Raw genomic sequence first — 16,002 nt, forward strand, 5'->3', positions numbered from 1 at the left:
TCAGAAGGAGGATTCGTACTGCAGGAGTTCGTAAAGAAGTGGACCGTCCCTATACCTGATGCCCACCGCATTGGGGCTAATGTACTGCAGCACGTTTATGGTCCTGCGTAGGCGCCGGTCCACAAAGTGCGCGTCCCACGCTGGGTAGCGTTTTCTGGGCATGTCTATCTTGATGAGCGGACCCTCGGGCTGGATGGGTCTCCCGGCTGCGTCCACAGGCTCTGTGGACCTCACCTGGAAAACAGGAAGGCAGGTGTCCGTGGGTGTTTCGTCGGACTCCGCGTGTTCCCCTGCCAGGGCCCGTGTGGGCGTGGCCTGGGAGCCGCGAGGTCCCGGCGTGGGAGCCATTGGCTCGGCTTCAGGGGGAAGAGGAAGGCCCCACAGCAGCTCGGCGCAGCAGGAGCTGGCCAGCACCCTTAGTCGGGGGCCCATAGGGTGTAGGACCCCATAGTAGAGAACCATACAGGCAACACCTGAGGCAAAGCACAGGAAGACGCCACAGAGGGCAAAAGAGGCATAGGCGTCAGTGGTGGCTGGGTCACGGTACGCATACCAAAGGGAGCTGAGGATGACGTTCTCCAACAGTACCACGGCGTAATAGGCCACCATCCTGTACCGCGTCCGGCCCTCACGCACGTTGAACCAGCAGAACACGTACACCACCCCCACCACCATGTTGAACAGTACCTCCTCCCATTTGGACATGCAGAAGTCGGTGCCGCCATGGATGACCCAGAAAGCCATGGCGCACCAGTGGAGCACCACAAAAATGCCAAAGTAGATGTGAAAAACAGAGGCAAACAGGGCAAAGGAGAGCACCCGGGAAGAGATGGTGAAAAGGCGCCAGAACAGATGCACCAGGGCACCTCGGTAACTCATGCTCTTCTTGTCGTCACGTGAATCACGCAGGAGTTTGTGGTAAGAGGCTAGCACCCAGGACAGGGACACCAGGGAGGACATGGCGGAAAAACCTGGACAAACAAACAGAGAAAATAACGATAAAATACCCACAACGACAAGAATAAAAGATTGGGTTTTCAAGACCGTTGTCGATACATCAGAGACTGGATGAAGACATACACGGCCATCTATTGGAAATGTGCTTTTCCCTTGACCTGTCTTCTGCTCCATTTATAGTAAACAGTACAGTTTGTATACAACACTTTTTAAAAGCTACATAATACAGAGTTCATTGTGTCAATAAAAACCTTTGCTTAGTGCACCTATTCTCTTTTCTGATGACATGTTTAATAGTAGAGAGAACAGATAAGTCAGATAAGTAACCCGCTGCATAACAAACACCAAAGGATTATCTACAGAAACAGCAATATGTTGCCTCTCGGCAAAAGAATTGATGGTAATTCTGTAGACAGGCCAATCAGGATGAATATCGCCTGCTATGATTGAACTGGCCTCCCGCAGGAACTGCATTGCGTGAGAGAACTGGTGATTTTGATAACAAGAGTGATGACTGTTGGTAAGAGAATACAATGGCGAACGTTGCGGACTAAAATGTCATTTGATAACTGCACAGTAAAAGATTACGTGACGGACCCTAACATGTGACTGTGACAGTAGAAGTATATCTCATTATGCAGAATAAAGACACAGGCATGGCTCTGAACACGGCAAAAGTCTGATGCGTTACATATTCCGAGCCACAGAAAAGTCCTTACACTGCAGCGACTCAGCCTTGTTGCTCTGGATCATGATGCAGAGCTGCAGCACCAGCTGAGGAGCGCTTTCTAAGAAGGTCTCTAGAAGTCGCAGCATGTTGACATCGGCATACTCGTACATCATCGCCCAGTAAAACCGCCGTTGGTTCTCCGTCTGCCGGTGACTTTGTATGCCAAGGTACATGGTGCGGATGTACCTGCAGGGAGAGAGAAGGCCGAGGGTCAGACGGTTTCCACCTGTCACGGGCTGAAATGTAGAGTTTAAAATGATAATAACTTAAATGCATTAAGTCAAAAGGCACCGAGGTTTAATGTCCCAGAAACATGAGCAGTGCAGACATAGGAGCCTGGACACTAGAGGGCATTCTTAGCTCCATTTTGAATATAAAGCTCGATTGTGTCCACACTCATTTCTAAATCAGGAATAGAGACTTTTCCATGGATTGCAGCATCTTTTTTTTTTTCACCTATAAATGACTTGATTACATTCGGAACATGAGCACAAAGAATTTCTGTCGATTATTACAATTCTCCAAAAGCAGAACACAGTCAAATAAAGTTCCCATTTAAAAAAAAAATACAAAAATGGAGGAAATTATGTAAGTAACATGAACGTAGAAACAGTTCTGTGAATAACATTTTATAAAGATTGTTAACAAACTCTATCACCTCCTATTTAGTGGGCACAGTTGGTTCAATGCAGCTGTATTTAACTGAGTAAATAGCTTGAGTGTCTGTGGAACAAATTTTCTTTTTCCAAAATTCTCTCTAATCTGTTCAGTTCAGTTCCTGGGTTCATTGCATAATGTCAATTTATAGAAGTTGGCGTCACCAAAGCCATTCAAACGAGATTATCGAGGCTACTAAACACATGGTGAGATGCTGACAATTTATAACCATTGATGTAGTTTGGTAGTTTTTATTGGCTGCATTTTTATTTTAGGTTCTGAGTTGAAAGAGTTTGATAAAAACTTGGAGGACTTGTCAAACCTGTAGATATTCTTTATTTCTGTGTTACAGCAGAGATTTGAAGGCAAAAATGAACAACGGCTGATACTAAAAACTATATATATGACCAGAAATGGAGAAAAATGGAAATAATAAATCAAGTAGTTATCCTGGGCAGATGTAGGTTTACATGATAACTGGACTGCCTTGTATACTTAAAAAATAATCACTCATTTGATGTGATTAAAGACATTTAACGTTCATCTCAGGACTTAGTCATTAAACGTGTGATAGGATATAGCATATATAAAATGAGCATGGCAGGACGACTACTGCACGGCTGATATTGTCAGGCAGGAGAACAGGCTATTTTTCGTGACTGACATGGTTCCGTGACGGTGAAGTGACTGTTGAAAACCAGGGAGATGGTCGTTAATTGAATCACTCTCCGGTTGCAATCAAAGCTGCACCACTTCTTATGAGAGGACAAAGCACAGAGCCTCTTTGTGTACTGCTGAGGAAAAAACATGTAATGTGTCCAGGGCCGAGCCATACAGCTAATTAAGATTATAATCTTCTTTGGGCATGCATTTGTTCTGAAATGTAATGCTGCAGTTTGGAGTCACCAATTATAGTACGTGGAAGAAAGCGAGAAAACAATGATGAGGGAAGCATTAAGTGGATCGACTCTGCGAAGAGAAGCCTCACATCAGACGCTTGGAAATCCCTCTGTAAGAAAACCAGTGCTCCCGTGAAAAAAAAAAAAAAAAAAATCAAAACAACCAAATGAAATACAATAGCCATGTGGCTGTTTGGACTTCTGCTTTTCTTCTCCTAAATGAACCCAACTGTGGCGGAAGAGGCACTAAAAGCAGCAAGAAAGTTGCAGTGGTTTGTAGTTATCTCCTGGTGCATATTGGGTGGTATAGCTGCAGGGTCTATCTGCCTGAGCTGGCAGAGTGGCCAAATAAATCCAGCACTTGATGTGAAGGCAGTCAACCGAGGACAATAGTGTAGCAAGGACAGAAATAGACTAGACAGTAACAACCCCCCCCCCCCCCCCCCCCCACCCCAAACAACAAAAAAAAAAAAAGAAGAAAAACCAACAAATTGAGGAGCTCAGAATCTAAATTCAGTTGCAGAAAGTGAGGCACGGATTCCAGCGGCGTCACAAACAAAAGCAGAAAACGCCTATGAGTGCCTTTCGACATAATTACTTTTTGAATTAGCTATTGGGCATGAGATTAGTGTTTAATTTGAAATGAGGTTGAGAACAGTGCGCTGTAAAGAACTGATAGTCAAGTGCAGTCTGATTGCTTTTGGTTGTTGTTTTGACTGAGAATAACGGGCGAGATTAGGATCGACCGGGTTCTGTTTTCCACGCAAATTCAACACAAGCAGTGTAGTGTTGTAAATCTTTTTGATAGGGAACTTTTAATATTATAACGTTTTTTTTTTTTTTGAAGGGTTATTTACAAGGCATTTTGTCATGTTTACTTGATTGAAAATAAATAAATCCTCATAAATGACACCAATTTGGGTTCGATGCTATTTTCTCCTTTGAGACATTTAACTGGAAGAAATGAAAACATCCTGTTCTCAAGTAGGTTTGGAAATGATTTGAAAAGAGAGCGCGGTTTGACAATTGCAGGGCGTTTTGACATGGCGAGTGGAGTACGCACAGTGTACGACGCTTCGACCATTTATTTATTCTCACCAGTGATGCACAATAGACAGTTCCTGCTGGTTCTATTCTTTCCTCAGCGCCGTCACAGAATCATCTCGTGCTGAGTCAAGGCTGCTGATGCGCCTTTGAGCACCAAAGAGTAACGTCGGGTGCGGGAGAGGGAAATTTTGGGAGTGCAAAGATGATGACCCTTTTTTTTTCGGGACAGTGGACAAGAGAAACAAGGGAGGGGGGCAAAGTGGACAAAAGTTTTCGGGATCAATGGCTCTGGGCTGTAACAGGCACCATTATATCCAGCGGTAAAGGCTGGCATTCCGTGACATTTTCAGTAAGACTGGTAAATGTCAGATGGAACAAGTCAAACCCACTCCCCAACTAATGACATGCCACAAAGACCTACACAGGCCCTTTGTCTCCATTCCCCGGTTTCCATTAGTGTGTGTGTTCATCTCAGCGGATCTGTGGAGCCTCCATCAGAAACAGTAATCTTCGTCGTCTCTGTAACGGCCTCCTCGCCCGTATCCGCGGCTTGAGGGAGGCTGTACTGGGGCAACGTGGCGCTTTGAGCTAAATGCTGATGGCTGCAGGCAGACATGCTGATGCTAAGCAAGTTTGTCATTTAGAATCTTTTACTATCTCAGTTTAGCATATAAGCATGCTGACTTTTGTTGAATTACTACTCGCGAGATGAATAATTACTCGATTGGTGGCATGATTTATTCTGCCGTCATCAATAAGTATAAACGTAGTAACACTTCCATAACGACCAAAAGCATGATGAAGGCTTATATATTAATGTTACATTATAGTATTATCTTCTGTGAACAATGCAATATGAGGAAAAAGACAAAGTTGACTTAATATTCAAGTTAATATTTGAAAGAATATGTGTGATAAATCTTTTGCCAGCAGGAAGTTGAATTTGAATTATTTAAATCTGAACCATACTTGCTCATAGTCAGGGTTATAGAAGATGGTTGGTGGTATTTTACATATTTTTATTTATCTATTAATTAACCGCAACGCTGGCAGAAAATCTAAATATGCACCGTTTAAGCACCTGCTATGATACGCAACACATATCTACAGCTTTAGAAATCACGGGACAATTTGATTATTGGACAAAATACATGTGCCAAGCTGACATCATCATGGTTACAACAATAAATACACTGCATGTACAGTATATTAAAGTGCTTGTAATTCACACATCAGCTCTAACATCCAAAGGCATACAAAAATAAATGGCAGTTGTCATTTACTCACATCTGCCTCCTTCCTTTTAGATAAAACGTTTTATTCCCTCGGCTTCAGCAGAAAAACTTGTACAGTTAAACACTTTGAGTTTCGGCGCTGTCAGAAAAATCTGTGCTCACTTCATCACGTCTCCAACACACACACACACACACAGACACACACAGACACACACGCACAGTGATTCTTTCACTACAATATCACACACATCCACGATTGTGATGCATGCTGTTAACACTCCCACTGTGCCTTTCCAGAGGTAGTAACACAAACAGCTTCAGAAGAACTGGCTCACACACACACACACACACACACACACACACACACACACACACACGCATGCATATGTACTTGTCAACGCTGTAGGTAATGGGGGATTTCTTTTCTATTTCAAACACATCCGTCAGATAGATTCCTGTCTCCCCACCTCCGCCTCCCCGCTACACCCTCACTCCACTTAAGCTGTGGTTTAGTCTGTGATGCTTTTCTCTCCCACTTCCCTTTTAGCTCCATAGCTCCTCTACAGGATTCTTCATGAATTATTTGTGGTAAGATCATAGCGATCACTCATGGCTCGTTAAGCAGCCGTACGCATGGCCTAACAGCTCAACGCGGTTCCAGGGTCATGTTCCAACCGTCTGCTGTTGCCGTCGAGACACTGGCAGCCATTAGGCTGCACCACCGCCACTACTACTAATACTACCACCACATCGTCACACCCCGCACAGACATATTTACAATGCAAACGCAAGAATATCCTGCATCATCAGACTGCCGAGACCCAGATCTCAGAAGCACGACGCTCACGTGACACTGAGATCAGAGCGTGAGCTCCAGTGAGGGACGGGTCGAATGGGAAACGCACCACGTGGAAAACTTGACCATTTTTTCCTCTCCTCCAAAGATATTGACCGGTGAGTCATCCGGCCACCCTTACACTAATCCCTTGAGTGGGTGGTTTGAAGGTTCACACACGCACACACACACACACACACACACACACACACACACACACACACACACACACACACACACACACACACACACACACACACACACACACACACACACACACACACACACACACACACACACACACACACACACACACACACACACACGCACCTTGCCAGCATCTGTGTCCAAAATGTTCGTGGGAAGGCTCAGCAGCTCAGACTGCATTCATATCTTGTCATAAGGTGATTCATAGGAAGATCACTGGTAACTATTCCAGCAGGGCTTATGCATCATGTGTAACAGGTGGAATTTGAGCGGACAGTAAGCATGGGAGGTAGTCACGGTCTCAGGGTTTCAAAAAAAAAGAAAAGAAAAAGAAGAAGTGCGTATGTGTGAAAGTAAGGCGGCGATGTCAGCTGCCATGATCGGTCACACCCTGAGTCACTCTGTGGGCCTGAACTCTCAGAGGTTTAAACCATATCAGGAAGATTTACATTTCTGTCCCTCGACGCTTCTCTGACACCTCATAATGGCTGATGTAGGTTACATCAGCCATTATCTCCTGCTTGACCATTTAAGTTGTAATAAAAAAGAAAGGTGTTGGAAAATGCCCTATAGCTTTAACATGCTGAAGATATATATCATTCTTAAAATCTAGAACATTATAAGATAAAATTTTAAAAATGATGCAACTGTGGTGTAGAAGAGTTCACAATAATTAGCTAATTTCGTCCGTTGGACTTGAAGAGGACTGGAGCTGATCTGGTCTGTTTACACAGCGCCCACCATGAAAAACTACATTGTTTTCAGCATGTCTGACGTTTCTGTCTAAATAGACATCATTTTGTGAAACGAGAAACTTTGTCTGAAATGAAGATGCAAAAGCTACGAGTTATCACTCAAACCGTTGCTGTGGAAATCATATTCTCTCCCACAGCACTGTTCCCTCCTGAGGCAGCCAAAATACACAAATAGATGAAATAAATTACTGTCAGATTTGATTTTATTTCATCTTTTTAATAAATCCTCATTATTTCACTGTTGTACTGACACCAGCTGAAGAAAGGCAGGCAGGGAATCGTCACTCACTCAAGGACACTTCTTGCTTAGCCTTTCGCAGGGATTGGAAGTATCACAGCTTCAGCGGGAGCCTCACAGTGATGTCACCGTTGTGTTATTCATTATTTGCCAACCTTCGCAGCGCCAACACCAACTGTTATCGCAAACACATCTTCAATTTATCATTTTAGATTTTTGGAGAAATTCCAGAAACAGAAATTAAATCGATGTGTGATATAAAAGTGCCCCCCCCCCAAAAAAAAAAAAAGTTGACATTTTTGAGCTTTATAGGATTTTCCACCTTCCGGATACATTCGATGGCTCAATGTAGCTCACTGGGCTTCAGGTTTAACAGCATACTGTGATCCTAAATCAGATAGGTCCTTATCTCCCTTATGGTGGTGAATAGCCCTGGATGAAAAGCTGCATTGGCTGAGTTTAGAACTTAGTCCCACAGGCAAGTCAGATACACTCACACACAAACACACAACGATCAACGATCTGCGCCTTTGGGCCATTCCCTCACCGAGAGCTGCTGGAACGTTGAAGGGAGGCCGAGTTGACATGATGCAAGCTGAAAGGGATGGGTAGCGGCAGACTGCGATGAGAGACGCTGTGTCAACTCTGCTTCGCCCTGTCAGCTTTTAGAGTTTGGAACGGTTAAGCAGTGCTGATGTCTTGATTAAGTGTTATCACTGTGATTATAACACGGAACGCAAACACAACAGTTGATGTGGCGTGTTTGTAGTTGACGCTGGACGTTTTGCTTGAAAATGTACTTGATGTGAATATGAATGTGATTGAGGTGTCGTATTAAGTCTGGAAACTAAAGACAAAACATTTGGCATCAGTTTAAAAATAAAATCTGACAAATAGTTAAAGATAAGGTAAAAAAAAAAAAAAGGCATCCTACATAACTCCATTGTCATGAAACAATACAGATTCTTCAAGGACTCTGTTCTTATGCCAGCTGTCTCTAACCATAGACAAAAGCCGAACTAAATTAAGGATAGGAGAATGTTCATGCTGACACACTGCATGAATTCAAGTTGAAATCGCAACTTGAAATCCTCGAAATTGGGGTTTTGCCTTGACAGCTGGTGGGTCATTCAGAAATGTCACACCTCGGTATTAAAAACAAATTAAGACAATGTTTGATGTGAAGACGCATGTTGGTTATTTTATTGTTTTGTTTCTGAACATTTTCCAGTTAATACGGCAATGCTTTGAAAGTGATGTCCACTCGTCAGCGTGTTGGGTCACTAGTGGGTGCTGTTGTTTGTTTTTTTTAATAAAACCACACACATGCACTCAGAGAACACTATACTATAAATATTAACAATGGCGAGGACAAAAAGTTGCATTTTCAGTGGCTCTGAGTGCCATTGTTGTGTAAACGGACGCCCAAAATGCAACAAACACGTTCCATTTTCACTTCAACAGATGTAAATCGGGCCTTAGAGTCACCAGTCTTAACTGATTCGTCATTGTTCTATTAACTCTGTAGATATTGGGTGTTTGGCTCGTGAGGGACAAGTAATTCATGATGAAGTCTATAGACTGTCATAGTGCCACAATGCTTATCTACGACTTGGCAAGGTTGGTTTAGTTTGGTCAAAAAATAAAAGTGATATAAACACAAAGGACCAGCGTTTGAGTGTCATTTGAAACCATGTAGAATACATTTTTTTTTCCGAGGACATTCTAAGGGACACAAGTTATGTTTAACATAGTTTTTAGACCACAGATTGTGCGATTTCACCCAAAAAGTGGTTTGTTGTCCAAAAACCTAAACCAACAGCATCTGTGTTTATACCATTTTTACTAACGTCAGCAAGGCAAACAATACCATTAAGACCTCAGAGGTGGTTTTAGCTTCTTATAGCAACCAAAGTGAGACTGTTTCATGACCCAAAATGTCAAGCTGCACTTCAAACTAATAGACATAGCAAACATGTTCCTCTTATTTCTCCTCTGACTGTGCAATTAGCCAACATGGACTCAGACCAGGGACATTAGCTTTCGCCTCAACTGTACATTCCTCCCTCTGCTCTCTGCAAAACAGTCATTTGTCACTATTAGCAACAGTCCTCCGGTACCTCAACTCATTGAGCTGCAGTCACATGACATGGCGCGACCACTAGAATGAGGGGAAAACAGAATGGCGAAACCTGGAAATGGGAGGAAAGGGCATAACGTTTGAGAGAAGACGGGAAGGAAGAAGTGCTCCAAGAAATCAGTTGATCAAGGCCTTCCTGCTGTCAGGTGGACGACAGCCGGATTCAGGCTGATTAAAGATAATTTTGGGTCACTCTCCAATAATGGACTGAAGCCCGATAAGGATAAGGATGTGCAGATTCGGTATTCGTGTTAAAGAGGTGAACACTGCCTTGCCTTTTCGGATACGCTAGGCTATTGATCACTTCAGCCCGGCATTAGCAGCTATCAACAGTGCTTTGGCTGCACTATCCAATATCCAGACGGGTAATCAAATGAAGGGCAGGCTTAATTAAATGACTGGATTCAACAGGTGAAATTAAAAGTACATAATGCGGCTCAGACCAATAACATCTAATAGTGCTTACATAACGGAGGAAAGTGTATGCCGCACCCACAATCATGTCAGCTTGAGTCACAAATCTGGCATCTCACTTCAGACTGTTTCTAATACAAACATGTCGCAAAATATGCTGTTTTTGCCTCGTTTTAAATTCGCGAGTCCACTCAGACTGTGTAATGATCAGGTCCTACGCGTTGACAGAAACACCATACATTCTCACTATGAATCAGCCAGAGATCCAAAGTGCTGGTACTTGGGAAAAATTCAATTCAATACTCTCACCTTACAGTGATAAGGCCGTGGGTGATAAGTCCCCCCCCCCCCCCCCCCACACACACACACACACACACACACACACTTTGCTTGGATGGATGGTTGTTTCAGCTCTTACTAAATGTAAGAATATTTTTTAGAATGTTTTTTTTTTTATGTTTTTTTATGAGGGAGGGAAAAACATGACCTCTCTCAGTACATGCTCTAATACATTCTACCCTCCAGGTCCATTCTTGTTTGAAGCTTTCTACTGCAGCTATATTTATGTGTTTCACAGCTCTTTATATTAAACGTACTCTTGGATAATATTTAGTCGAGGTACACTCACATAAACACAATAGACAACAGAGAAAAGTGTGAAAATTTGAGTTGACATTTTTAGAATTGCAGACTATTTCTGATTTCAACAAAACAATAAATCTTTCTTTTCTTCTTGTTGGAAAAACAAAAATGCCCTGACAAATTAAAGTGAAATCCTATTCCTCTTTCCCTTTCCTCCTGTCTCTCTTTCACTGTCTCCCCACCCCTTATGTACTGTTTCGTGGTTGCTCTTCAACTGGAGGGGCGAGATTATGTACGGATTAAGAAGAAAAGGCTTGACCCACTTGCTTTTCAAAGAGCACCAAACCAAAAAGGGACATGTGGGGGCTGGCTTTCATTCAGCATCAGCACTTCTGCTATATAGTGTGAGACACTGGAAGCTCATGTTTATTGCTCTTAAGACTATAATTAGCAGGGCTGGCTTATGGTGTTTAAATGCTTCCCTGACTTACTGACTGATTGGAAGTTCTCTCTGTGCCTGGGAGCTTTTTTGTTTTTACAGCCATACTCTCCCAATGAAAATACTTAATCACGGCACAATTTGTCTTCAAGGTTTGATGAGTTTACATACAGGTCAGGTGGCATTTTGCATTTTTCGAGCCCTGAAGATAACACGAGAATGGAGGCGAGGGCCAAGTCAGCACACAAGGAGGAGGGGGCGAAGGGGGGGGGGGGGGGGAGCAGGGTAGAGGTAGAGAGGAGAGGCAGTGGAGATATCTACTAAGAAAGTGGAAGACAGCGGGCTGGAGAAGAGAATAGAAAAGAGTGACAGTGTGATGTAGTGACAGAGGAAGTGGAAGATGGCGAGAGGCAGCAAAGTGGCAAGACAAAGACACCAGGAAAAGCTACTAGAGGTAGAGAAGAACCTGGGGAGTGAGAGGCGAGTGAGAGGAGAGGAGTGAGAGAGAGAGAGAGAGAGAGAGAGAGAGAGAATGAGACCCAGGAGGTAAACTAATCACTGAGCACGCAATGCAATTTTCTGGCTCTGTGCCTCCACCCCACCATACTCCTCCCTCCTTCGCTCTCGCTCCCTCCCTTCCCACCACGCACCCCCTCTTCGTCTCGGGGGCTCTTTTTACTATTCCACTCACACACACTGTCTCTCGCTCCTCTATCTATCAGGCTGTACCATTTCAGCTCTCCCCTCTCCTTTTCTGTAAACCCCTCTGGCGATCGAAAAAAAAAAATGGAGTGAGCCAATACTGGAAAAATTAAAAAATAAATGTTGTAGACGAAGGAGGAGGCAGTTTAAATGATGACGTCTGGGTGATCTGTATGATTTTTAGGGCTCAGTCATCATGATTTAATGCTGAAGAGGATTTTTTTTCCTGCACGTTGTCCTGTGGTTCTGTGTGGGGGTTGTGGCGGCAGCGATGGGAATCACGGACTCAGTCAACGTCAAGGAAAGAGAAAGTGTCACTAAGCGTCACCTGTCTGTTTGCATCAGTGCACGCGTGCAAGTGGTGTGCGTTTCCCACCGCAGGTGAAGGCATTTAGGAAGCGTTTGATATTACTGCAGCGACGGTTTTGAAAGTGTGTTGAGACTCTATCCCGAGAGTGTCGGCAGCGCCTTGCCTGCCTCACTGTTTCGCAGCGCCTTGATGATGATGATAGATGTTCACTCCAGACATGCAAATAACGTAGGCGGCCCCCTTGAACTGCGCAGATTCTCTCGCTCAAACAGGCTGCGCACGCACACACACACCAACATATGTGCGTGTGTGTGTGTGTGAGTGTAACTATGATCAAGTCATCCATTGATATATTAATCTTCCTCTTTAGGGAATTTGCCCCCGGGTAAATACAGAAAGCTCCCTACACCGCAGTCTCAAAACTGTCCTATTTTCACAGAGGTGCCAACTGGTGAGGAGGATTAGTCACAGAACATGCACATTTGAAAGATAGGAGCTATTCTCTAAGAGAAGGGGGGGGGGGGGGTGAATGTATGAATGGAAAGTGAACTGACACATTATTGATATGCAGTGTGTCACCTCATCTATCATAAGTGACATTGCTGTCACACTGCAGAGCCTCACAGGGGGCATGGCAATATGAGCCACAGACACACTCCCAAGATGCAAATGGGGACATTGACGATGGGATCAATTACAACAAGATTATTGTGCACATTGTCTCAGTTTCAAACAAATTAACCATTTATTGGGAATTTGACCAAAACATAAAAGTGAAAATTTCAACCTTAGAGATTTTCGAAGGTATCTCAAAGATCACCATCGTATCCTATGTATTTCTAATCCAATCTGTGGGGGAAAACAATATAAAACTGACCAGTATTGTCCAAATCCTGTGATACATGGCTTAAAAACTCTCATAGTTTTATAAGTGACACATCTGGTGTGCTCTTCAGTCATAATGTTCTTCATTATAATGCTTTATTTGCAACAAAGGTCCCCAATGTGTTTTAAATATGTGGCCACAGTTTTGGGGTAAAATCCACCATGATGATGTGAATAGAAACATTTAAAGCAAACGTGTTCTGCATTGTTTTTTTTTGGTTTTTTTACACAAACTCTGTGGTTGTCATTATCTCATCACTCTAGGGACTGGAAGAACCAGAACAAAATGAGGATGTTACCAAGGAAGGTCACTTTGCCTGTAAAGCAAGGGTGGGCAACAAACATTCCCAAAGAGCCACATGAAAAATTAGCACTGCTATGGAGGGCCGAGACATCAGTTGACGTGTTTTGCGAAATGAAAATGATCTTTTGATAAAAAAAAGTGGCTTTCGTTTGATCGTGAATTTGCTAGTGACGCCCTGAGGGCCGGTCAAGCAGAGGTTATGGGACACATATGGGCCCCTGGGATGCTCAGGTCTGTTGTGTGTGTATGTGTGTGTGTGAGTGTGTGTGTGTGTGCGCGTGCGTGCGTGTGCGTGCGCGCATGTGCGTGTGTGTGTGTGTGTGTGTGTGTGTACCCAGGGCTTCACATCATTACAAGGTGTCACTAAGGGAAGATACGGATCCCCTTGCTGACCTGAGGGGATCCAGTGACACAAAACGCATGTGTGACTCCCAAACGCTTGTCTCTGACACGCCTGCTGTGCTAAACGTGTTGTGACAGATCAAAATAGCAGCCTGCCAGCCACATAGAAAGACAGAGACTGACACTGTGCTCAATACAAGGCTGTCAGCAGCAACCACCAAATCCAGAGGTATTTTAGCTGCGGTGGGGTGATTTAAGGTCACAGACAAGAGCTATTGCAGTACAGCTGCGCAGCGGGCCGGGTGGGATGTGGATCCTGGCAACCAGGGAAAATTAAAAGTCATCAAAGTTTCCCAGAAGAGTGCACATGCACGCGCACGCACGCAAGTAATGCTGTGAATAAAATGTCTCTCCAGCTCTTTGCAGCATTTCCAACCGATACACAGCCTCCTCCCTTCACCCAAACAGTGGTGAATACAGTATTATATAAGTCCTCCGAGACAGCAGTCTGTATTCCCGGTGTCAGCCTTTCCACCTCCTAAAAATCCGCACTTACGCAAACATACATACATACATGGCGGCAAACAAAACAAGAGGGCTCAGCTTGAATGAGAGTCCCCGTGTCTGGGAGGGGGGTTAGATGGAGGATAGGTGGGGGGATGGTGTCTGATCGATAGAGGTAGGTATCCTGAGAACCTATCCTTTCCCCCCATGGATCTATACAGGGAAGACCAGATGCTGACAGGGCAAAGCCCCCCCCCCCCCCCCCCCCCCCCCCCCCCCCAGTCTGGATCGAGGCCTCTTTCTCTTCGAGGGCCCTTTCATCAGTGCTCACAGTGACTGATTGGCTCTTTGAGCAGACGCAAACATCCCTTGTCATCAATAAAAGCAGCATGGGTGTATGATCGTAGCTATAGCTCCTTGTCAGTGCCTCGGGGGGAAAAAGAGAATGGGCTGTGATGTGTTAAGATGCACCGGGTGTTCATAAAATGATAAAATAGTACAGCTTGTATGTTGTCATGACTGAAAAGGGTGCATCTATAAGATGTGTAAGATACCAGAAAATCCACAGACTGCCATTTGTAGGACTGTGCCATAGAAAATATTCAACTGTAGTTGGATTTAGATCTCAATTTAAAGAGAAGTTAAGGCTCTGATGTACGTTCACGTACAAATCTGAAATTTTCAAATCAACACACAACGCAGCTTTCAGCCCAAAATACCCACAGCGAAGTTGGTGTAAAGTGTATTCAAACATTTGTTTAGAAATATTCTACATTAGAAAAAGATCGAGTGAAATGAAAGGACTGTGATTTACAGTCTGCAGGAAGGAGACGTTGTGTCACCAGTTAGGATCTCCTTTACACAAATTCTTCTTGAAAGCAAAAAAAACAATCTATCTGTTGATTTTGGTTTCATTTAAAGGGGTCATATTATGATATATTCAGTTTCTAATGGTTTTCCAACAGTAATAATCGTCCCCATACCTGGAACGACGCCCCAGAAGTGAAGAAACTGTGTCCTCTCTCTCCCGGGCGTGTGTTGCTCCAACCAGCCAATCAGAAATCAAACCCTATATAGTGTCATTGGGGGTTCAGCTATTCACAATCAAGGTAGGCTCCTCCCACAATCTGGCAGCTCTTCTATTGTTAGCACTGAAGTGAGACTCTCTTTATGATGTGGCACGAGTATCCTGACCTCCAGCAACACGCGGCATATTGATTCTGCGCATAATGCTTGGGTGTGTGATGAGCTCTCTCTCTCTCTCTCTCTCTCTCTCTCTCTCTCTCTCTCTCTCTCGCCATAAAACAAACATGTGAAAATCTTCCAGACTTCCTCTCTCTTTGAGTTTTATTTATTTTGTTGTTTCGTAGTGGTTCTGCTAACACTGACTGCAGTCCCAGGCCATTCCTTTGTAAAAGAGCACTACACACTGGAGAGTCTGCCTGCTTGAATTTAAAATGTTTGATTAGCTTTTAATGGTGCATATTTTTCCTGTAAACTGCTTTTTTTTGTTGTTGTAATAATGACAAGACAAACTGAAGCAGCTTTTCCATGCAAATTACTCGAGTGTCACAGTGAGAAGAAGAGTAGCTTCAAGTCAGCGAGATTGCTTTTTATGAAAAAGCCCAAACCACATTTTTTTTTTTTTTTTTTTTTTTTTTCCCATTTTGAAGAGCCTCCTGTAACAGTAGCAGGATGCAACATTGGCACGCAGACCACAGCAATTTAGTTGATCTAATTACACCAGTTACAAAGTACTGATTGTATAAGTGTGTAGCTAATGGTCAGTGTTCAGGTACTTCACATTTAATTTGATTCAT

The 16,002-nt window shown here is 43.7% G+C and overlaps 1 protein-coding gene across 1 annotated transcript in view; it reads right to left on the minus strand.

Annotated features, from left to right (window-relative positions):
* The window catches only part of xkr6b (XK, Kell blood group complex subunit-related family, member 6b), a gene marked incomplete at both ends in the record, with an annotated part of 52,818 nt that continues 36,816 nt past the window's right edge, over positions 1–16,002 (minus strand). Inside the window, 2 exon segments of the mRNA XM_080514062.1 lie at positions 1–971; positions 1,677–1,873. Coding sequence (XP_080370188.1) covers positions 1–971; positions 1,677–1,873 — 1,168 coding nt within the window.

The sequence above is a fragment of the Blennius ocellaris genome, assembly GCF_963422515.1.
Source record: "Blennius ocellaris genome assembly, chromosome: 18".
Classification (NCBI taxonomy): Eukaryota; Metazoa; Chordata; class Actinopteri; order Blenniiformes; family Blenniidae; genus Blennius; species Blennius ocellaris.